Raw genomic sequence first — 20,143 nt, forward strand, 5'->3', positions numbered from 1 at the left:
TGACTGCTGAATCCGGTGCTGTTTCTTGTATTCTGTCTACCTTGTGAACTCCTCTGACCGTTTGGTCGTCCCGGAGTATAAACAGAAAATTTATTTATTTTATTATTTATGTTCCATTGGTTGATCCACAAAAGGTTTTTCTTCCTCCTTTACACATCAAGCTTGGACTGATTAAGAATTTCATTTAGGCACTGGATAAATAAAGCAGAAGATTCGCATATTTACTGAAATTGTTTCCAAATTTATCTCATGCAAAGCTGAAGGAAGGAATTTTCATAGGTCCTCAAATAAGAAAGCTCCTAAAAGATGAAGAATTTCAAAGAAACCTGAATGAGGTTGAACTGGCTGCATGGAAATCTTTCAAGGCTGTCGTACACGGATTCATCAGAAAGAGAAAAGAAGAGAGCTAGTAACAAATGAAATGGTGACAAACTTGCTGAAATGTTACAAGAACATGAGGTGCCGAATGTCATTGAAAATGCATTTCCTTCATTCCCATCTGGATTTCTTTCCTGAAAACTTAGCAGATGTCAGTGATGAACAAGGAGAGCGCTTCCACCAGGACGTACCTGCAATGGTAAAACGATACCAAGGTCGCTGGGACTCTGCCATGATGGGAGATTATTGGTTCTTTAAACGGGAAAGCAATCTGGAGTATAGATGGAAATCATTGAGTGGGAAACCATGTCTAAGTAACATATATTGTGTGTAATAATTACAACCATGTATGCTGATATTGTATAAAAACAAGGAATTTAAAAAAATGCGTATATCTTTTGAGGTAGACGTGACAGAAGTAAAAGATTGATATTTTCATAATCAGGATCTTAATTTTGTTCAGAATAACCAACTTTCGTTCCAGAGGTATGAAGAAAAAAAATTTTTGTCGGGTAGTGTAATTAAGATAACAGTGGTCAACACGTAAAATATTATATAAACACACAATCTTGACTAATTTTATGCTGCTGAACACGAAAATCATATTAAAATTTGTCGATTGGCTCTTGTTTTCGAATTACATTTGGGGTCTCATATTAATGAGTTTCTCTACATTATCAACTACGGCTCTAGGCAAAAAAGCATGGCAACACCGCAGTTTCAATACCAACGCTCTTATCATGTGATCAGTTGTCGCCTGAAATGCGTCTCCAACTCTGTTGCAGTAATCCTGGAATACAGCTATGTACTGGACGATGATAATAATAAACTTCTTTATATACTGCTAAGTATGGTACAAGTACTTGAAACAATAGTTCTCATCAGGGCGACATGGCCAGAAGTTTTACATTAAGGAATGATACATGTGATTAAATTGGTCAATTAATAGCTACATGGGATATTATATAAAAATATTATACAAAAATAAAACATGTAAATTGAAATTATAATAAATAGGAAAATATAACAGAAACAGAACTGAACATCGTAACACAATTTGAAAGAATTTATCCCAGTTCAACAGATTCGATCCACTCGAGGAGAATGCGACGGTATTTGTAGTCGGTAACTATTTTCTGCAGGTTAATTCCAAGCCGTAGCAGTGCCTGAATTTTGGGGAGTGCCTGGGCAGGTAGGAAATGATTACACAGTTTCAGCCGGTTGATTTGAGGATTAGTGTGGGCTCTGATCTCAAGGATGGCAGAGGATTGTACCACTGACAGAAATCCCAGATGTTTGGGGCGTTTATCACTCCTGTGTACATTTTTACTGTAGTCGTTAAACAAGCGCCTGCTGTCAATTAACTTACGAGAGCCTGGGTACATTTAGTTGCTCAGCCATGTCAGTTGTTCTCAATTGAGGGGGGCGGCAATGCTTATTTGTGGCCCATTTCAGGGTCCAGTATTCACACGCGAACACCGGTTTTTGAAGTGAGGGCGACGCAGACGCCCAAATTTCAGCAGCGTATAAACAGTGGTTTGAAGGTACAGTATCTGGAAGTGGTTGCGGCATCGTTGGAACGAAGTAAGTGTTGCTTCGCTCTCCAGCGTAGGGTGTTAAATCGCTTCCGGAGGTATTCAGTGTGCGCATCGGATCTCAGCTTCGGATCAAAATTGACACCGAGGTCCTTATAGCAGGTAACCACTGGGATGAGAGTGCCAGGAACTGATGGTTGAATTACTGTTGGTTGCTGTTTCAATGAGTAAATCATTATTGCTGATTTTGAAGGGTTTGTTCTCAGTTAAAGGTGGTTCTCTGTGAGCTTCCTACTTTTGCGCAGTATTTGTGTCGTGTAAGATTAATATGCCCTGTAATTGTGTGACTAGTTCGGATGATTTCTGTTACGTTTGTGGAGAAGTCACGTTAACTTCAAGAAAACCTCCCTTAACTCGAGCCATAAAAAAAGGCCTACTTCTTGTACTTTGGGTGTAAAGCAGGTTATGGGGTCAAGAACTGGGCTCCACATATATGCTGCACTACCTGTTCATCAAACTCAACGAGTGGGTGAATCGAAAGGGGCGTTTTATGCCTTTCGCAGTGCTAATGATATGGAGGGAACCAACAAATCACATCATAGACTGTTACTTTTGTATGGTGCCTCCTATTAGAAAAGGGATGACAATGAAGAATTTCATCCCTTTTCTAATAGGAGAAATATACTACCTATTCCTGAATCATCCGAACGATTTTCTGTACACTCTGATGAAGATACTGAAAAACATCAACTTGATATACGCGAAGTACAGCAGCTGTCTACATCAAGGGATCCACCGTTTTGTCCAAACTTTTATCCTTCTGAACCAAATAAGATCACAGAAAGTGAGCTTAATGACCTCATCAGGGATCTTCAACTGTCGAAGAATAAGGCAGAGCTTTTGGCCTCGAGGCTACAACAGTGGAATCTTCTAGATCAGCGTTTCCAAAACTGGGGCCGCTCAACGGACCCTCTGGAATTGGTCCAATTATTCCTTATGTGTATAGAAAATTGATGATAAATATGGTTATCATTATATATTTATGTAAAAATAAGAATAAAGTTGGGGTGTTTTAAACATAAAATATTGAATTTTCTTTTCAGAAAATCCAGCGCGCACATACACACAGTATATAGGGGTCGCAAACGTTTTTTGATTTTTGAAGGGGTCCGTAGATCTCAATAATAAAGTTTGGGAACCACTGTTCTAGATCATTCTGTGAAAGTGACATTTCGTACTCGAAATAAAGACTATGATGAATTCAGCGAATTCAAAAGGTGAATTCGCTGTTTGTAAGGATATTGATGGTTTAATGACAGCAATGAACATGACGTACATTCCAAAAAAAAAATGGAGACTATTTATAGACAGTTCTAAGGTTAGTCTTAAGGCTGTGTTATTACACAATGGAAATATGCTGCCTTCAATACCTCTTGCGTATACCGTCCACAAAAAATAAACATTCGCAAACATGGAGAACATCCTCTTGGGTATACACTATCAGAAGTATGAGTGGCAGATATGTGGTGATTTAATCGCCATTTTATTAGGACTACAAAATGGTTACACTAAGTATTGTTGCTTTCTCTGCGAGTGGGATAGTCGTGCCAAGGATATGCACTACAAGAAGAGGATTTGGCCCCAACGAAAATCATTAACACCTGGAATGAAGAACGTAGCATTTGATCCTCTGGTAGATCCAAATAAAGTTTTGCTTCCACCACTCCACATCAAACTGGGGCTCATGAAAAATTTTGTGAAGGCTTTGGAAGTGAACGTTCCTGCATTTACATATTTGCAAGAGAAATTCTCAAGACATTACAGAGGAGATTGAGACAGGCGTTTTCATTGGTCCACAAATAAGGCAACTTTTCAAAGACGAAAAGTTCAAATGTGCCCTTAGTGATAGCGAGAAATCAGGGTGGAAAGCCTTTCGAAATATTTCGACTGGCTTTCTAGGAAATGTTAAAGCCGGCAACTACAGGCAACTTATGGAAGATCTCATTACTTCTTGCGAAAAACTAGGGTGCAACATGTCATTAAAGATGCATTTCTTGCACTCACACCAGGATCGTAGCCTAGTGGTCAGGCGCGCGGGTGCATAAGTACACGTGCCTTGAATGACCGGGGTTCAAGCCCGTGACTGCTGAATACGGTGCTGTTTCTTGTATTCTGTCTATCTTGTGAACTCCTCTGACCGTTTGGTCGTCCCGGAGTATAAACAGAAAATTTATTTAAATTTTTATTTTATTTATTTCTTCCCGCTAAACTATGGTGCCATCAGTGACAAACATGGTGAGCACTTCCATTAAGACATCGCAGCGATGGAACAAAGATACAAAAGCAGATGGAGTGCGGCCACGTTAGCCGATTATTGTTGGATGGTGAAAAGGAATGCTCCCCAAGCTGAATACAAGCGAAAGGCGAAAAGGTCCCGTGTTTGATACAGGTATGTGCCTAGCTACATCTTACTGCCATATAAATAAAAAAAAAATACCTGGTATAAATATAAGAAAACTACTTTTTTCGAAAACAAGAGCCAATCTGCCATTTTAAGCACGGTTTCCGTGTTTAGCATTCCAAAATCTATAAAGTAAAAACTTACTTTCATGCCCATAACAAGATATGACCCAAAATTTGTGTTGTTCAGTGTACGCTGTACAGTAATCATTTGTTTACAAAAAATAAACTGTAACCATTAAAAAAAAAAAGAAGTTTGTTTCTGTTTATACTCCGATACCCCCCCCAACTCCATGCCCAAAAAGCTTATATCTTTATTATACGTTGTGTGTGTGTGTGTGTGTGTGTGTGTGTGTGTGTGTGTGTGTGTGTGTGTGTGCGCACGCACGCACGCACGCGCGTTAGCGTACAAATTTAATCGTACAATATACGCATCAGAACATGTACATTACCCCCAAACCTGGGAGAGCCAATATCTAGTTTTAACCATAACATTTTTACATAAGAATAGACCTAAGTTATTCATCAGTATTAACGTACATTTTAAAATAAATTTCTTGCTTTCAGAAACTGCGCAGTGCGTTGGCCTCCCAATTATGTTTTATTTTTCATTTATCAAATAAATTAATATTAAAATTCTTAATGAAAAGAAAAGAGTCGTTCTTTGCTATCATTTGTCAGGATTTAAGTTCAGCAGCTGAGCAACTACTTGATTTATTGTCTAAAGCTACAATTTCACTTTTTTTCTTTCTTTTTTTCGTAAATTAATATCTCTCCCCTTTCAAGGGAACATTAGTGAGTGCCCACTGACTTCCATTCTCGTAATGAAAGTGGCTGCCCACATCTCTTATGGAGGAAACTGACACTCCACCCTTCCAAAGTCGGTGGAAACTGACATATCGGCAAAGGACACGAGTTACTACGGTTGACAGCGATGGGTAATATTTAGTGACGTCTGTCAGTTCGAAAATGGCAGCTAAACAGCAGGAAGTCAGAAAATTACTTCCCGAAAATAGATATTCTAAGGATCAATTCAATTTAAGTTCGTTCCTTTCTTTCTATGTGTCAAGGATGATGCAAAGAGAGAACGTAATTGTTGTCTGAAGACAACATTGCCACTAAAAGTAACTGAGAAAAACGTTTACAGTATGAGTGCGTCCCCGAAACAGAACTAAAGTGCCGAAGAGAGATTTCAAGCATAATTCAGAAGACTGAAACATATCTATATATATACACACACACACAAAATAAATTAGTCACTTAAGTAATTTTTTCATATTTTACAGTCACAATTAGCTATTACTACATATCTTAACACGTAGTCCCGTGATATAAAGTTGACAATACAGACTAACTTTTTAAAATGACAGCTGCCAGATGTGACTGCTGTTGAACACTGAAGTGTTATTCGATTTTTGCTGTCTGAAGGAGATAAATGAAGCAAAATTCTTTGCAGAATGCGTGTACAGTTTACAATCGAATAGGAATGGTGCAAAATGTTTAGAAATGGATGCTCAAAAAATTGGGAATGAACATCGAGAAGATCGCTTGGAGCAAACAACAGATTTTCACATTTTGGATAACTTGAAGTGAATATCCCTTTTACAGCTTAGTATCTTGTAAAAATAAAAACACAAATACTAAAACAGCAATTTACCTTTGCACATTCCTCCTGTACAGTTTGCTGTCACCGTATCTTTTCCCGGGCAATATCGCCCTCCACTAGAGGGGGACGGGTTAGTGCATGAACGTCTACGGTGATTCCTGCAGTCAGGACTACAAGTGGACCAAGAAGACCAGCTTGTCCAACGGCCGTCGGTTGCTGCATAATAGAAAAATATTCAATAATTAAAACAGGCAGTTCATAAACATTGATGTTCATGATGGGCAAGGTTTTAAACAAACTTTCAAAATATCGCAATCAATTATATAATGTTTCGGGAGATTTTTTTTTAAATTTTGTTTAAAAATGTCAATAAAGTTGTTTCTGAATACAGAATTCATTTCAGTTGTGGCTATTGCTGGATGCGCAACTGAACAGATGTTCGACAGATGCGGAATAAGTGAAAATTTGTCTGATCCATTCAATATTTAATGCGACAGTTCTGTAATCTAGAAATTTTTTCGGTGTGTGTATGGTGTGTTTAAGATAAGGATGTTGTCTGTCTGAGTTTTGTAATTATGAGCAATGGGCAATCCTCGCTTTAAGCTCATTCGCGTAACGATGTTTGAGAGTTTTTAAGCTCTTTACGTTTATCAAATAATTTGTACTTGTTTAAAAGATAATGGAATATCATCCCTCCCACAAATCTCTACAGAAAGGCAATTAACATTACATTAAAATTATTTAATATTCAGTTTCTTCTTCGTTTATAAAAATTCATTACCAAAACCTAAAACTTTTTTAGATTTTGTTAATGCTATAACGTGTAAAGGAGAGAAATATATACACAGTACTGCCATATGTGTTACTGCATATAGCCACAAAATGAAACGACACAGGACCTCAAAACTCTGTGGGTCTATTATTGAATGCCCAACAAATGAAGCAACACAACACTCATTCAAATTGCCTGCCCCCTTGTTTTTTTTTACACAAGACTTCAAACTTTTCGACCATTCATCAATAGAAGTAAGCACAACATCCAGCGGGAAATTGGTCACAGCATGCGCCAGTGATCTCTTCAGGCTCTCCAATGTGGCATGCCTTTTATCACAAACCATCCCTTCCAAAATAGCCCACAAACGGCAATCAAGTGGATTAAGATCTGGGCGGGCAGGAGGCCATTCGTCATGCTTGATGAACTCAGGCACATTCTCTGTCAGCCATGTTTGGGTGATCTTTGCCCTGTGGGCAGGCACTGAGTCCTGTTGGAAGATCCAGTACTGATCACTGGAGAGAGTCTGATTGAGAGGTCTCACATGCGGCTCCAGAATATCATTGAGGTACACCCTTGCACTGGTTTTCACCCCCTGAACAGAAAAATGCATCTTTGTTACACCTTCTGTCACAAACGCCCCACCAAACCATCACTGAGGATGGATGATGACCCCTTTATAGCTTGACATGCCTCTGCAGAGCTATAGGCATACACCTTGTCATTTTGACGGTTGTGTATATTAAAAAAAACACACGCCCAAGTAGTATTCTAGAAATCATATTTGATATTAAGGGTTTTGCAGCACGTGGCCGAAAAGCTGCAGAGACAATACAATTTATCAAGAGAGTGGAGCCAGGACTGTATACATTTGCAGCGCCATAAAGAAGATTGATTAAACTTCTATTGATTTACAGTAAATGGCAAAATTCAAGTAAAAGTACCTGCTGGACAAAATATTTTCTTGCGATTACAACTTTCCTATGAAGGATGCCTTGCAGTAAGAAAAACATTAGTCGTCATTAATGGCCAAACCCACTAAATGTGAATTTTTTTTTTTTTTTTTTTTTGCTGGTATGCACATAATCACAATCTTAAGTAATACATGTGTGTCTTTCTGAATTGTGTACGGTTCACAACCAGAAAACACCACTCAACTTTGACAAAATCCAGTATTCTAGAATGTTTTAACCGAACGTAACAAAGACAATCCACACCTTATGCACATGATGTGATTCAGAAAAATCTAGCGTCAAGCGGAATATATTTTTTCGGCATACACTTAACGCTATAAATTTAAGTTCCAGGCAGACCTTGTGTAAAAAATATACGTGTTTATATTTTTTAAATCATTGAACTAGTGGATACATTTTGTGATAGATTATCTTTTATCCAGGGTATAAGAGAATGCATCACAGAATCCACAGACAATTCTAATCGTTGATGGCGGCAACTAAACCGGGAATCCTATAGAAACAAATCTACATTTTTTAAGCAAAAAATTTTAATTTTCCATTTTAGTAGAGCAACTTCATTTTTTAATAAAATGAATTATATCATCTTTCGACTTTGAAAAGAGATTAGGCACTCGTAAGTAGAAGGTTTTTGGATCGAAACAGAAGAATTTCGCAGTTGAAATGCTTATTTGGTGGCCAAGTCAGAATTGTCTTTCTGACTTAGTCTGCTAAAGTAATCCATTTCCAAAATGGAAGTGAAGGATTTGAAATCTGATAAATTCGAACCCAACATTCTTCAGCACACCTAGCAGTAATGACCTGCGTACACGGATGTGAGGTACGTTGGACTGAAGCTATGTTCCGATTTTTAAACAGTGGCATAACAATTAAAATAAACAAGCAAATTGCTTTATTCAAGCCAGAAGAGAGAAACATGAACAGACATTCGCCAAGAGTGATGATAACATGCCTAGAATTATCAGCTTGGTTGGCCTCTTTACGATTGCTTTTACCAGAAGTTCTTTTCTTTGAGTTCATCGACTATCTGGATTTGAACATGAGTAAATGCCACTGATTAGTGATAGCTTTTACTTTTAAATTTGATAACTGAAAAATGCTCACATGGCTTTTCTCACCCTTCTAACCTCTTCTTTAAACAGATGAAAGGTCGTTGTTGTTCTTTACCAGTCTAGTTACACATTTAACATAAAGATAGCCAACGAACATACATACTTCAAAAATCTTTTTAACTTCAGTGGCATGCACTAATTGAAACTGCTTAAATCATCTTTCCTTTTAGCATTTCTCTCTAGATACTAGCAAAATTCCACGAAGTATTCATCCACTTTCTCAGGAAGGTATGACGCTCCCTATTCAACATACAAATTAATCAGATGACAGGGACAGCTTATGACTACTAAAGAGTCAATCTTCTCCTGCAGTTTTTAGGCGTAATCATTAATACTAAGGTACCACACAGTTTTTTTTTTTAAGGAATCTGAGATGCTTTCAGCCTGTTCAGAAAAGGATGTCCAAATTTGTACCCTGTAGAGTCATCTTCTAGTGCTGATACTATAGTAAGCTTTCAATTTAACAATTTTTTAAATTGTTACGGAACGCCATCACAATAGGAAATAACTTGGAATAAACGTAATTACTGCTATCGGTAGCAATCGAAAAGGGCCAATTTTTCACAGCCATCACTACAGAGGAAGATTATTAATGAAAATATATGCAGATAAACATTCGTATCATGTATAACAATATCCTGTCACCATTAAATGCAACACGTATTTTTGCACTTCTATATACACTGCACGTTGTCGTTAAGCTTATTTATTTACAAATGTCTGATTTCATCGAAGTCTTACCTTTTTAAAATTTTCCAATACATGGAAAAATCTTGCGTATGTCCTTTGAAATTAAGTCTATTTCTTTGTTATTCACCTTTGCACCACAAAGTCTGGTGAAAATTTACATCATCATCATCATCATCATCAGCCATTTTCAATCCACTGCAGGATGAAGGCCTCTCCAGCAACTTTCCAGTTCCTTCTGTTTTGAGCACTGGACATCCATTTACTACCCACAAACTCATGAATTTCATCTATCCATCTCCGCCTTTGTCTTCCAGGTTTTCTTCTAGCTCCTCTTGGGTACCATTCTGTTATTTTCTTAGTCCATCTGTCATCATGTCTTCGAGCTATGTGTCCTGCCCAAGACCATTTTAGTTCTTTAGTTTTGATAAGAATGTCCTTTACTTGAGTTTGTTGCCTAATCCATGTGTTTCTCTTCTTATCTAACAGTCTGATTCCCAATATGATTCGTTCCATTCTTCGCTGTGTAGTTCTCAGCTTCTCTTCCATTCTTTTGGTGAGTGCCCAAGTTTCACTTCCATAAGTCATGGTGGGGAGTATACATTGGTTCATTATTTTACGTTTCAGACAAACTGGGATATTGCTCTTCAGTATGTGACTATATTTCCTGAATGCTATCCATCCAAAATTTATTCTTCTCTTGACTTCCAGCCATTTATCATTATTACAGCTAATAACTTGTCCCAGATAAGTATATGACTCCACCTTTTCAATTACTGCTCCTTCAATCATTATTTCCCTTTCTGTGGCATACTTGTTCATCATTACTTTTGTTTTAGCCATATTCATCTTTAGTCCAAAATCCTTACTAGCTGTGCATAACTGATTAAGATTTTCCTCTAATTCTTTGGGATCATGGCTTATGACCACAATGTCATCTGCAAATCGTAAATGGTTTAGGTACTCTCCGTTCACATTGACTCCTTTCTGCGACCAGTCTAATCTTCTGAAAGCTTCCTCAAGGGCAGCAGTAAACAACTTCGGAGATATTGTGTCTCCTTGTCGAACTCCTTTCTCAATTTTAAATTTCCTACTGTCTTTGTCTAGTCTAATAAAGGAGGTAGCACTCTCGTATATTTTCTTCAAAATCATAATATATGGGGTATCAATGCCTTGTCTTTCCAGTGCCCGAAACATTGCCTTATGCTGTATGGAGTCAAATGCCTTTTCATAATCCACAAATGCCAGGCATAATGGTGTTTTATATTCATTTGCTTTCTCCATTAGCTGTGATATTACGTGAAGGTGATCCATAGTTGAGAATCCTGTCCTAAAGCCAGCTTGCTCTTTCGGTTGATTCTCATCAAGTATTCTTTCTAATCTGTTAGTAATGACCCTTGTGAACAACTTGTAGATGTGGGATAACAAGCTAATTGGTCTATAATTTCCAATTTCTGATTTATCTCCTTTCTTATGCAGCAAAACTATGATTGCATTATTCCACTGCTTAGGCGTCACACCTTTTCTAATGCACTTTGTGAAGAGCCTTGCCAGTTTTTGTGTTATGTCTCTTCCTCCCAATTTTAACAACTCTACAGTAACTTCATCTTCCCCCGGGGCTTTCTGATTCTTCATTTTCTTCAATGCATGTTCTACCTCATCAGGAAGAATATTGGGTATGTCGTATGTGTTGCTACTTTGCAATCCATCTTCCCCACTGCTGGCATCATTCCCCTGCTCCTTGTATAATTCTCTATAGTAGTCTTCTGCTATTTGAATTATGCCTTCTCTGCTGTTTATAAGTACACCATCGCTATTCTTCAGTTTCAGTATCATTTGTCTTTCTGTATTACTGCTCATGGCTGCTGATTTAAATCCTTTGTTTTCCCTTAATGCTTGTTCTACTTTTCTTGTGTTAAATCTTCTTATGTCCTCTCTGAGTCTCTTTCTAATGGCTTTGCATAACTCAGTATACTCAATTTTCTCCCTGTCAGTGTTTTTCTTGCTTTTCATTTGTCGTCTTCGGTTCATCATGACAAGTGTTTCTTGACTAATTTTTTCTTCTTTGGATTTCTTTTTCCCTATAGGTTTCTTGGGCTTTATCACTTTCAAAAAGTTGTAATATTCCTCGTCGATATCTTGGTCCTCAGCAGTCTGCAGAAGCTCATACTTGTTCTTAAGTTCCAGTACATACTGCTTTTTCTCCTCTTCTGTTATCTCAAAGACCTTTGTATTATTTACTCGAGTCAGTTTTTTCCTTTCCTTTCCTACATCTATATCAAGTGTACATCTTACCATTCTGTGATCACTTCCAACATTTACCTTATTCAGGACGGTAACATCATTCACAATATATCTTCTGTTAGTGAGGATGAAGTCGATTTCATTAGTAGTTAATCCATTTGGACTCTTCCATGTCCACTTTCTGTTCACCCGTTTCTTGAAAAAAGTGTTCATTACTGACAGTCCTTGAGATTCTGCAAATTCCACAAGTCTTTCACCTCTTTCATTTCTTTCACCAATTCCAAAATTTCCTATAGTTCCCCTTTCTGTGCTGTTTTGTCTTTTTCCAACCTTAGCATTGAAGTCCCCCATAATAATAGTGTAGTGGGTTTTCTGCTCATCTAGAAGACTCTCAATTTCGGTGTACATTTCTTCAACCTCTTCATCATCATGGCTCGATGTTGGTGCATAAATCATTATAATCTTTAGCTTGTATCTCTTAGAAATCTTGAGTATTAGTCTTGACACTCTTGGTGATGTACTTTTGAATTCCAAAATGTTGTTTTTAAAATCTTTATGGACCAGAAACCCAACTCCACCTTCACTCCTTTCACTGTTTCCATTGGTGTACAGCAGATTTCCACTTGATAAACTTATAAGTGATTCATTTCTTCTTCTTGTTTCAGCCAAACCAATGATATTCCAATTCACATTTTCTAATTCCTTTTCCAGCTCTAATATCCTGTCTTCACCGATGAGTGTTCTTACGTTATAACAGGCCAAGTTCAGTTTCCGTGCATGGCAGCCTGGTCGTACCCAGAGATTCTTAGCACCCTCTGCTTCCACTCTAATCCTCTCGCTGCCGTAAGAGGGAGAGTGAAAGCTGCTGGGGACTGAGGGCCATTTGTTTCGTCGTGCTTTCATATTGCTGGAGGGTTTGGTCTTTTCCTCTTCACGCTGACCAGGCGTCTTGAAGAGAACCACTCTACACGTTCGTTGCCACCTAAGTGACGTAACAGGGCTTACCATCGAGAAGGTGTGCATGAGTGGATTTTAGGGAGGCAGGCCAACCGGACTTCTCCTAAATCTTCTGTAATAGAGAGATATTGGATCCATCAGTGTTTTAGGCTGAGTGTCTGATAACACACAGGATACCTGTTCCCCTCTAAGCCCCTGAAAATTTACATATGGCGTCTTTTCATTTTGCAAAGTTAACTACAACAGCACACCTGAAAGCCAATTCGTTAACGAAAATAGTAGTAAAAAAATCCAATTTTAACTGACGGAGAACCTCTTTGTCACCACTATATTAAACGGTCAGACGGAGAAGGGTCAAATGGAGACCCTTCTCCATTTGACCAGATGGAGAAGGGTAAAAAAGAAAGAAAGAAAAAAAAAAAAGAAGACGGATTCTATGGTAAATCAGGAAAGTTGGCAGCTACGTAATACAGTATAAATAATCTCAAAAAGATTCAAAATAAACAATGTGATAAATATAAAAAGCGTACCGAAAACGGCGTAATATGGGAACTGCATGTATTAGCATTACCAGTGGAAAATGATGCAAGAAAGAAAGCTTATATAGCATCAGAAAAAAAAAAAAAAAAACGACCTTTCTAAAGGCAAACTTCTGAACATCTATTCTGTGTAATCGTCCTTCCTCAATTTGAATTTATGTCCCCTCATGTGTGTGGTCTCAGCAAGAGGAAGAATTCCATCAGCACTGAGCTTGCTCAATCCATTCAAAGCCTGAAACGCCTCAATCAAATCACCTTGCAGGTGTCTAGTCTCCAAACGCTGCAATTTTCAGAACTTAAGCCTATCTTGCTAACAGCAACCCTTTGTTCCACTCATTAATCTCGTTGCCCGTCTCTGTACTCGTTCTAGTAGCTCAACATCTTTCCTAAAATGAGGCCTCGAGACATGTACGCAGTACTCAAAGGCGTGGTCTGACCATTGCCTTATACAAAGGGATAATATTATAATATCTGCCATTTCTCAGCCTATCTGCCTAAGTTTTCTAGATTCTGTTGCAGTAGCATGCTGTCATTAATCACCCTGCCAACCTTTATATCATCTGCAAACTTGGACATTAAGCCTGATTAGGTCTTCATCAATATCACTGATAAATATAAAAAAATGGGCCCAACACCGAACCCTCGGGGACTCCACTATAAAATTAGTCCACGAAGAGCAATGTCCATTGATTATCACTCTGTCTTTTTCCACTCAACCACCCCTTTATCCATTGCAGTAACTTGCCCCTTAATGCTACACTGCTCCAATTTGTACAGAACCGTTTTATACGCAACATACGGGATTCCAACCGTTATTTGTATCTGCATATAGTAAGGTCAGTGAACTACATAAAGTTCTTTGTTATAATATTAACATTTTATACATGTTTTTTTTTTCCCCCTTTCAGATTCTGAAAGTAAAACTTCGATGTGAACAAGCTCAAATAAAATAAAGAACTATATAAAAAAAAAACATCACGCCATACGGATAGACAAGTATCGCAGAAGAAAACGCAAAAGTAACGAATTCAGGTGCAAAATTGTGTGTGTGTGTGTGTGTGCGTGCGTGCGTGTATGTGCGCGCGTGTGTGTGCGTGCGAGAGAGAGAGAGAGAGAGAAAATTTAGTCTGAAAATGCCATATATTAACCAACCCCCTAATGACTATTGCCCACTTCTTAATATTCAGTGCAGTGCAAATGTTTTTCCAATTACAAGCCCATCTCGATCCTCTGAACCTGCAGAGAAAACGGTGCTAAAAATTAAGAATTCCTTCTTTATTAATAGCGACAATCGGTGAAACAGCGCGAGTGGTTATAAGAAAAAAAAAAGCCGCTCCTAAATAATTATCCTCGCTTATCTTGTCTCATCCCATCCATTATTTTCTATTCCGTAAACCGCTTGACATCTGTTTTGTGCAGATAATTCAATTTGTTTCCTAAATGTGATTTGTCTGTTTAAATATTAAAACCACTTCTAAGACACTCAGTTACAATGCGTTATGGGGTGGCTGCAGGAGGTTACGATTCGATTTTTCACGTGGGAATGTACCGCTGGTTCTCATTTGTCGCTCTGAATGACAGCTTAATCTCTCTCTCTCTTTCTCTCTCTCTCGACTCTGTAATTCCCGCTGTTCAGATTGTGCAGACACGTGCTTTCTCTAACAGCTTCTCCCACTGATATGCCTTAAAGCACCCAACTCAAGAAATGTGCCGAATTCCCACCATTAGGATAACAAGTTTTTAGCCACGTTTATTACTATAATAGCGCAGACAATGGACTCTGCAAGCACCTCTCGGAACGAAGAGTGGTCATCCCCCCCCCCCCGGTGCGCGCGCGCGCAAAAGAAGAGGTGTTAAAAGGCCTACCTAATTGTATGGACCTGTAAGAGACACGATTGTCAACTTTTCCGCACGCTGAACATCTGTTGCATTCACCCTATGGGATGCTGAAATTTACAATGACTAATGTAGGAAAAAAAATAGTATCACGATTAGTGAAGCTTCAATCATGTGACAACAAAGTATGGTGTATTGGAGTGGTGCTTGAAATACAGCGAGATAAATGCCACTTAAAATATCCCTCAATTAGCCACATGGATTAAGTGGCGCCCGCCAGATGTCGCGTTTGTTGAAGGTCAACATGACTAGTAAATCGTGTTTCATTTTAGCATCCCAATAACCAAAATTAAAGGATACAACTACTTGTATTCTAAGAACGATTTTGACAATTATTACAGCTGCCAGACAAAAACCACATGTATCAGACAACTGGAAACTTTGGCTATTGTGGTAAATTGTATTTTCACGATTTGTATGTCTCACGTTACACTCAAAGCAAAGGTTAAATTATGACAATTGGTGGATACAAAGATTGCTCGGTAGTGTCAGAGGGATTCTTCTATACAGATAGCGCTAAAAACTATGCTCAACCATTCTGCTGTCTGACAGTAACAGCATTACAAGATGTCTTCCTGGAGAATAATACTAACATCTTTTCTTACGCAATCAGAATATTGAACTCAGGAATTTCTTTTCAGTGGATCAAAAGAAAACCACCAGCCTGTTGTGTTACTTTAGACGTCAGACAGCAGAAAGAACAGTATTAAACAATGGAGGCGATCAATATTGAACGAATGAAATAGCGAGACACACATAATAATAATAATAAAAAACAACTTTTGTTTTAGTCAGATAGAACATGAAGGGAAGAGTACGACTGTGTGTGTGAGAGAGAGAGAGAGAGAGAGAGAGAGAGAGAGAGAGAGAGAGAGAGAGAGAGCCAAAGAAACCCGAGCTAATAACGACAAAGTGCGTTCAAAACAACTGCTTCAATTCTGAATTTCCTTCAAACTTTCTGGAAAACTTGGAGGCATAAAAAAAAGGCCATTGTTGCGCTCAGAACTTTGGAAGAGTGAATAGTCGTAATAAATATCTCCATCCGTCAGAGAAGAGGATGTTAGAGGCAGGAGGCGGAGGAGGATGAGGATGGAGAAGGATGCTTGACGGGAGAGAACAATAGCAATGCGCGCGTCGCTTCGGCAGTGCATCCCCATCCATCACGAGGCGATGAGCTGGCATTCTCCACGATATTCCCCCAGCATCCCATCGTCTTTCCCTCCCCTTCATCCGACTCGGTCGATGTCTTCTGACTCCGTGTTAGCGATGCGAAGTTACAGGTCTCGGGATTCCTGCGAACCACGTACTGCGGCTGAAGACAGGATGTTGTGTTAATGGTTGACTTATTTCTGAAAGATGTTTTGACTTCGTAGTCAAATAAAGACGCTCCGACGAACGCAAAACGACGCGGAAAATGGCGCCATCTATCTATCTATATCGTTTTCAATAGAAAGAATGGGGGGGGGGTAAAATAAATGCGAAGGGAGGGGATGGCAAATGAAAGCGACATGCAGAGACAGACAGAAGTTAAAGTGAAAAACTGTATTTGGTTCGATCGGTTTCTTCATTACACTTCTTTTACCAAAATCTTTGAAGATTTTTCTTGCACTGGACTTAAGAAATTAATACGACTTAAGGTTTTTTTTTTTATTACTCTTTCCACTTATATTCGATGCTTCCTCTCCTTTCAATCTTCCTGTAGGATGCAATCGACGGATACGGGGAGTTGCCAGCTAGTCTTCGATCACTGTTCGGAGAGCGTTTAAGATGTGTGTCCCGAAGAGTAATTTAGTCATTAGACTCCTATCAGCCTCCGAATCGTATGTCTACGGTGGGCCGTGTTATCAGCGTGTGCTCACGAAGAATTTCTTTTTTTTTTTTCCCCTCGTCTGCATCACTTATCTTAACGCATAATGAAGGAGGACAAGATGGAAAGTAACAAGAGGCAGCCCGATAGACTGAAAGAAACATGCAGGCGGCTGCAACAGAATATCGAGAATGAGAAGCATATTTGTGATTGCTTCTGCGCAGAGGAGTTTGCTTTTCTCTCTCTCTCTCTCTCTCTCTCTCTCTCTCTCTCTCTCTCTCTCTCTCTCTCTCTCTCTCTCTTTTTTTTTTTTTTTATCTGGAGGAAGATATACCTGTGGGTATTCAGAGCCCCTCGAAAATAAATCACACTTTTCTAGGTAGATGATGTGGCTGTTTGGTGTCAGCTTAGAAAATTAGGACCATCTAAGCAACAAACATCTCAGATTTCTCAGGGTTTTCTGCCCGAAAAATTTAACCTGCATTAGGGAATTTGACAAAGCACGAACATGGTGGAAATTCTCTATGTGAATAAAGAAGGGATGAGTGTAGAGAGATGAAGTCTAAACATACTTTATTCACACAGTGAAGCATGCCATTTCGTGACTGGTATTCTAGGGCAGAGTGTGTTTACTTATCACTACCGCTTCATTCTATTTTGACAGTATTCTGTATCCGCTCCCTTTCAGGGCAAATGCTTGGATTGGAATAAACCGAAACGTTTGATGAGCAGAAATGAACACCCGGAACATACAAGTTTTGATTAAGGTACTGCAGGAACGTTATTCCGAGCACCGCTTACGAAATAGATTCTCAATAATCAAAAGAAGTTTTATGAACTGATACTACTTGATGCGTAGATTGACAACCGTTACGTTCGCATAGTCAATCTTTCTCCAAATCAATTCATATGGGGTTAAAATGACTGCTGGGTGACACTGTCTATCCTATCTTATCTTGTCGTTACAATCACGTAATTTTGAGTATTTCTCTCGTTCTATTTCTACGATAGGGAAATTTTCCACAGCCGATTAATGGAGCAGTTTTTTGTACGCTTATTTAATTATTACAAATTTAAAGTGCATGCAGGTGGTGCGAACTCATATTTTTTTTTTTTTTTTTTTTCTCTAATCTTAGCAAAAGCTATAACCGTTTGAATATCAGAAGGGGGGAAAAACAACATAAAAATCAAGTCTTTTCTACTCAAACGAGTACACCTCGGAAGATAACATAAGCCATCTTCTTAATACGAAAATTCATCAATCACACAAGCCATATAGGATTTGTTCCTTATTACTGTCTCGCAGCTGTAGTCCTCGTGACTACAGCTGCAACAACCTTGCAGAGACGATTAGTGTCAAACAGTGAGTTACACCAAAACAAACAAACTGACTCAATTATTAGAAAAAAAAGTATAAAAAAATAAACGAAATTAAAACTAAGGAAAAGAAAGGAAAACAAGAATCCTTTTTTTTTTTTCCTTAATTCATTCTAAATTAAGGGTTTTTTTTTAATTTCACGAATCAAAGAAACAAGTCTAGTGCATTGGTAAGCCTCATTCATGCCCCTGTTGAAGGACTGGCGACAAAGATGGTTAAAACTGTGCAAAAATTAGTAAGCATGTAGAAGATACGTATATTTTATTTTGTTTATTTATTTTTTAACTGCTATCCAAAAACAGAGAGCTAAGTCAATTACGACAGTATTGATGTCTAAACACTAGAAGCAGACAGTGCTACACGCTTTATGGAATCGATATATTAACGCATCCAGAGGTCATATGAAAATAATGACTGACACTAGTTTGTCTAATTAGCTGCAAGTAAATGATCTTAAACTACGAACATAATTACGAATCTGTTAGCGCAAAGGAATTCGATTTAATGTAGTAGTAGTAGTGGCATGTGATGCAAGAAAGCAAGTGTAGGAGCTTATGCAGCATCAGCCAAAAAAAAAAAAAAAATCACACCATACCCTCCAAATGCCTGTCCAGTTCTTCCTTAAATTTATTCAACCTATCAACTTCCACAACGACAGATGGAAGTTTGTTCCAGCAATTAACCACCCGCTGGCTAAAGGCAAATTTCTGCACATCTATTCTACATCTGTCTTTTCTTAATTTGAATTTATGCCCTCTTAGGTTCGTAATCTGAACAAGTGGAAGGATCCCATCAGAATTCAGCGTGCTCAACCCATTCAAGGCCTTATAGACCTCAATCAGATCACCGCGCAGGTGCCTAGTCTCCAGCCCGCTGCAATTTGCAGAACTTAAGCCTCTCTTGGTAAGAGAATCCCTTCATTCCCCTCACCAATCTTGTTGCCCTTCTTTGCAGATTTGATCTGAACAGTGGAAATTATGTAATTTGAATAGGAATACATCTGTTACGGATGACCTGGGATGTCTGTCTGTGGTTTCATACTCTGTAATTATAGGGAAGGCCGAATGAAGAGTTAAAGGAAACAAATAACTAAACTAAACAGAAGTGTGCAACACTGCGCATGATCAGCACTGTGCCAATTCATCATCTAGGACTCGATTTTCACTACTGACTGGGAAATATTTTCCGTATAGTCAAGTAGTGCAACAATTGATGTAACAATATTGTCATCTCAATCGTAACAACATAATGACTGATATAACAAACACCCATCTAACAAGTATATTGGGTCTGCTACTTTCAACCTAACTGGCTGAAAAAAATTAACTTTTTTTTTTTTTTTTTTTTTTTTTTTTTACAATGCGACAATTAACTAAAGGGAAATTTAAAATACTGTCACACCACTCAAATATCGATATTTCTCACACAGTAAGAAGAAAACGGGCGACACTAGACTTATTAATAAAGCTGGGTTAGACGAAGACGTTTTATTCATCTGTTCTGGTGACATTTGAAAATTAGCAAAAATAATTTAAGTTAGATAAATGCCCGCTTTAACAATAACAATCCCAATTAATATAACTAGAAAAACTAATACATATTTCATGCAACAGACTACGGAAAAGAAAATGTATTTTATTTTGCCAGGATATCGCAACGAGATTCCTCCATTACACTTAAACAACACTGCCCATAGCCAAAGTATGACGCTGAAACAGTCTCAGAAAATAAAGGCGTAATGTCGTTGTAAAAACATTATCTTTTCGGTGATCTCTTAAAACATGGACACGAGTCCTCG

The 20,143-nt window shown here is 38.3% G+C and overlaps 1 protein-coding gene across 1 annotated transcript in view; it reads right to left on the reverse strand.

Moving 5' to 3' along the window:
* LOC150081587 (netrin receptor UNC5C-like) overlaps window positions 1-20,143 on the reverse strand; it is a 383,853-nt gene that overhangs the window by 243,272 nt on the left and 120,438 nt on the right. The window contains exon 3 of the mRNA XM_090379449.1: window positions 6,031-6,195. Coding sequence (XP_090235575.1) covers window positions 6,031-6,195 — 165 coding nt within the window. The remainder of the gene's footprint in view (window positions 1-6,030; window positions 6,196-20,143) is intronic.

The sequence above is a fragment of the Mastigoproctus giganteus genome, chromosome 8 (genome assembly GCF_048544385.1).
Source record: "Mastigoproctus giganteus isolate SK-2022 chromosome 8, ASM4854438v1, whole genome shotgun sequence".
NCBI classification, from domain to species: domain Eukaryota; kingdom Metazoa; phylum Arthropoda; class Arachnida; order Uropygi; family Thelyphonidae; genus Mastigoproctus; species Mastigoproctus giganteus.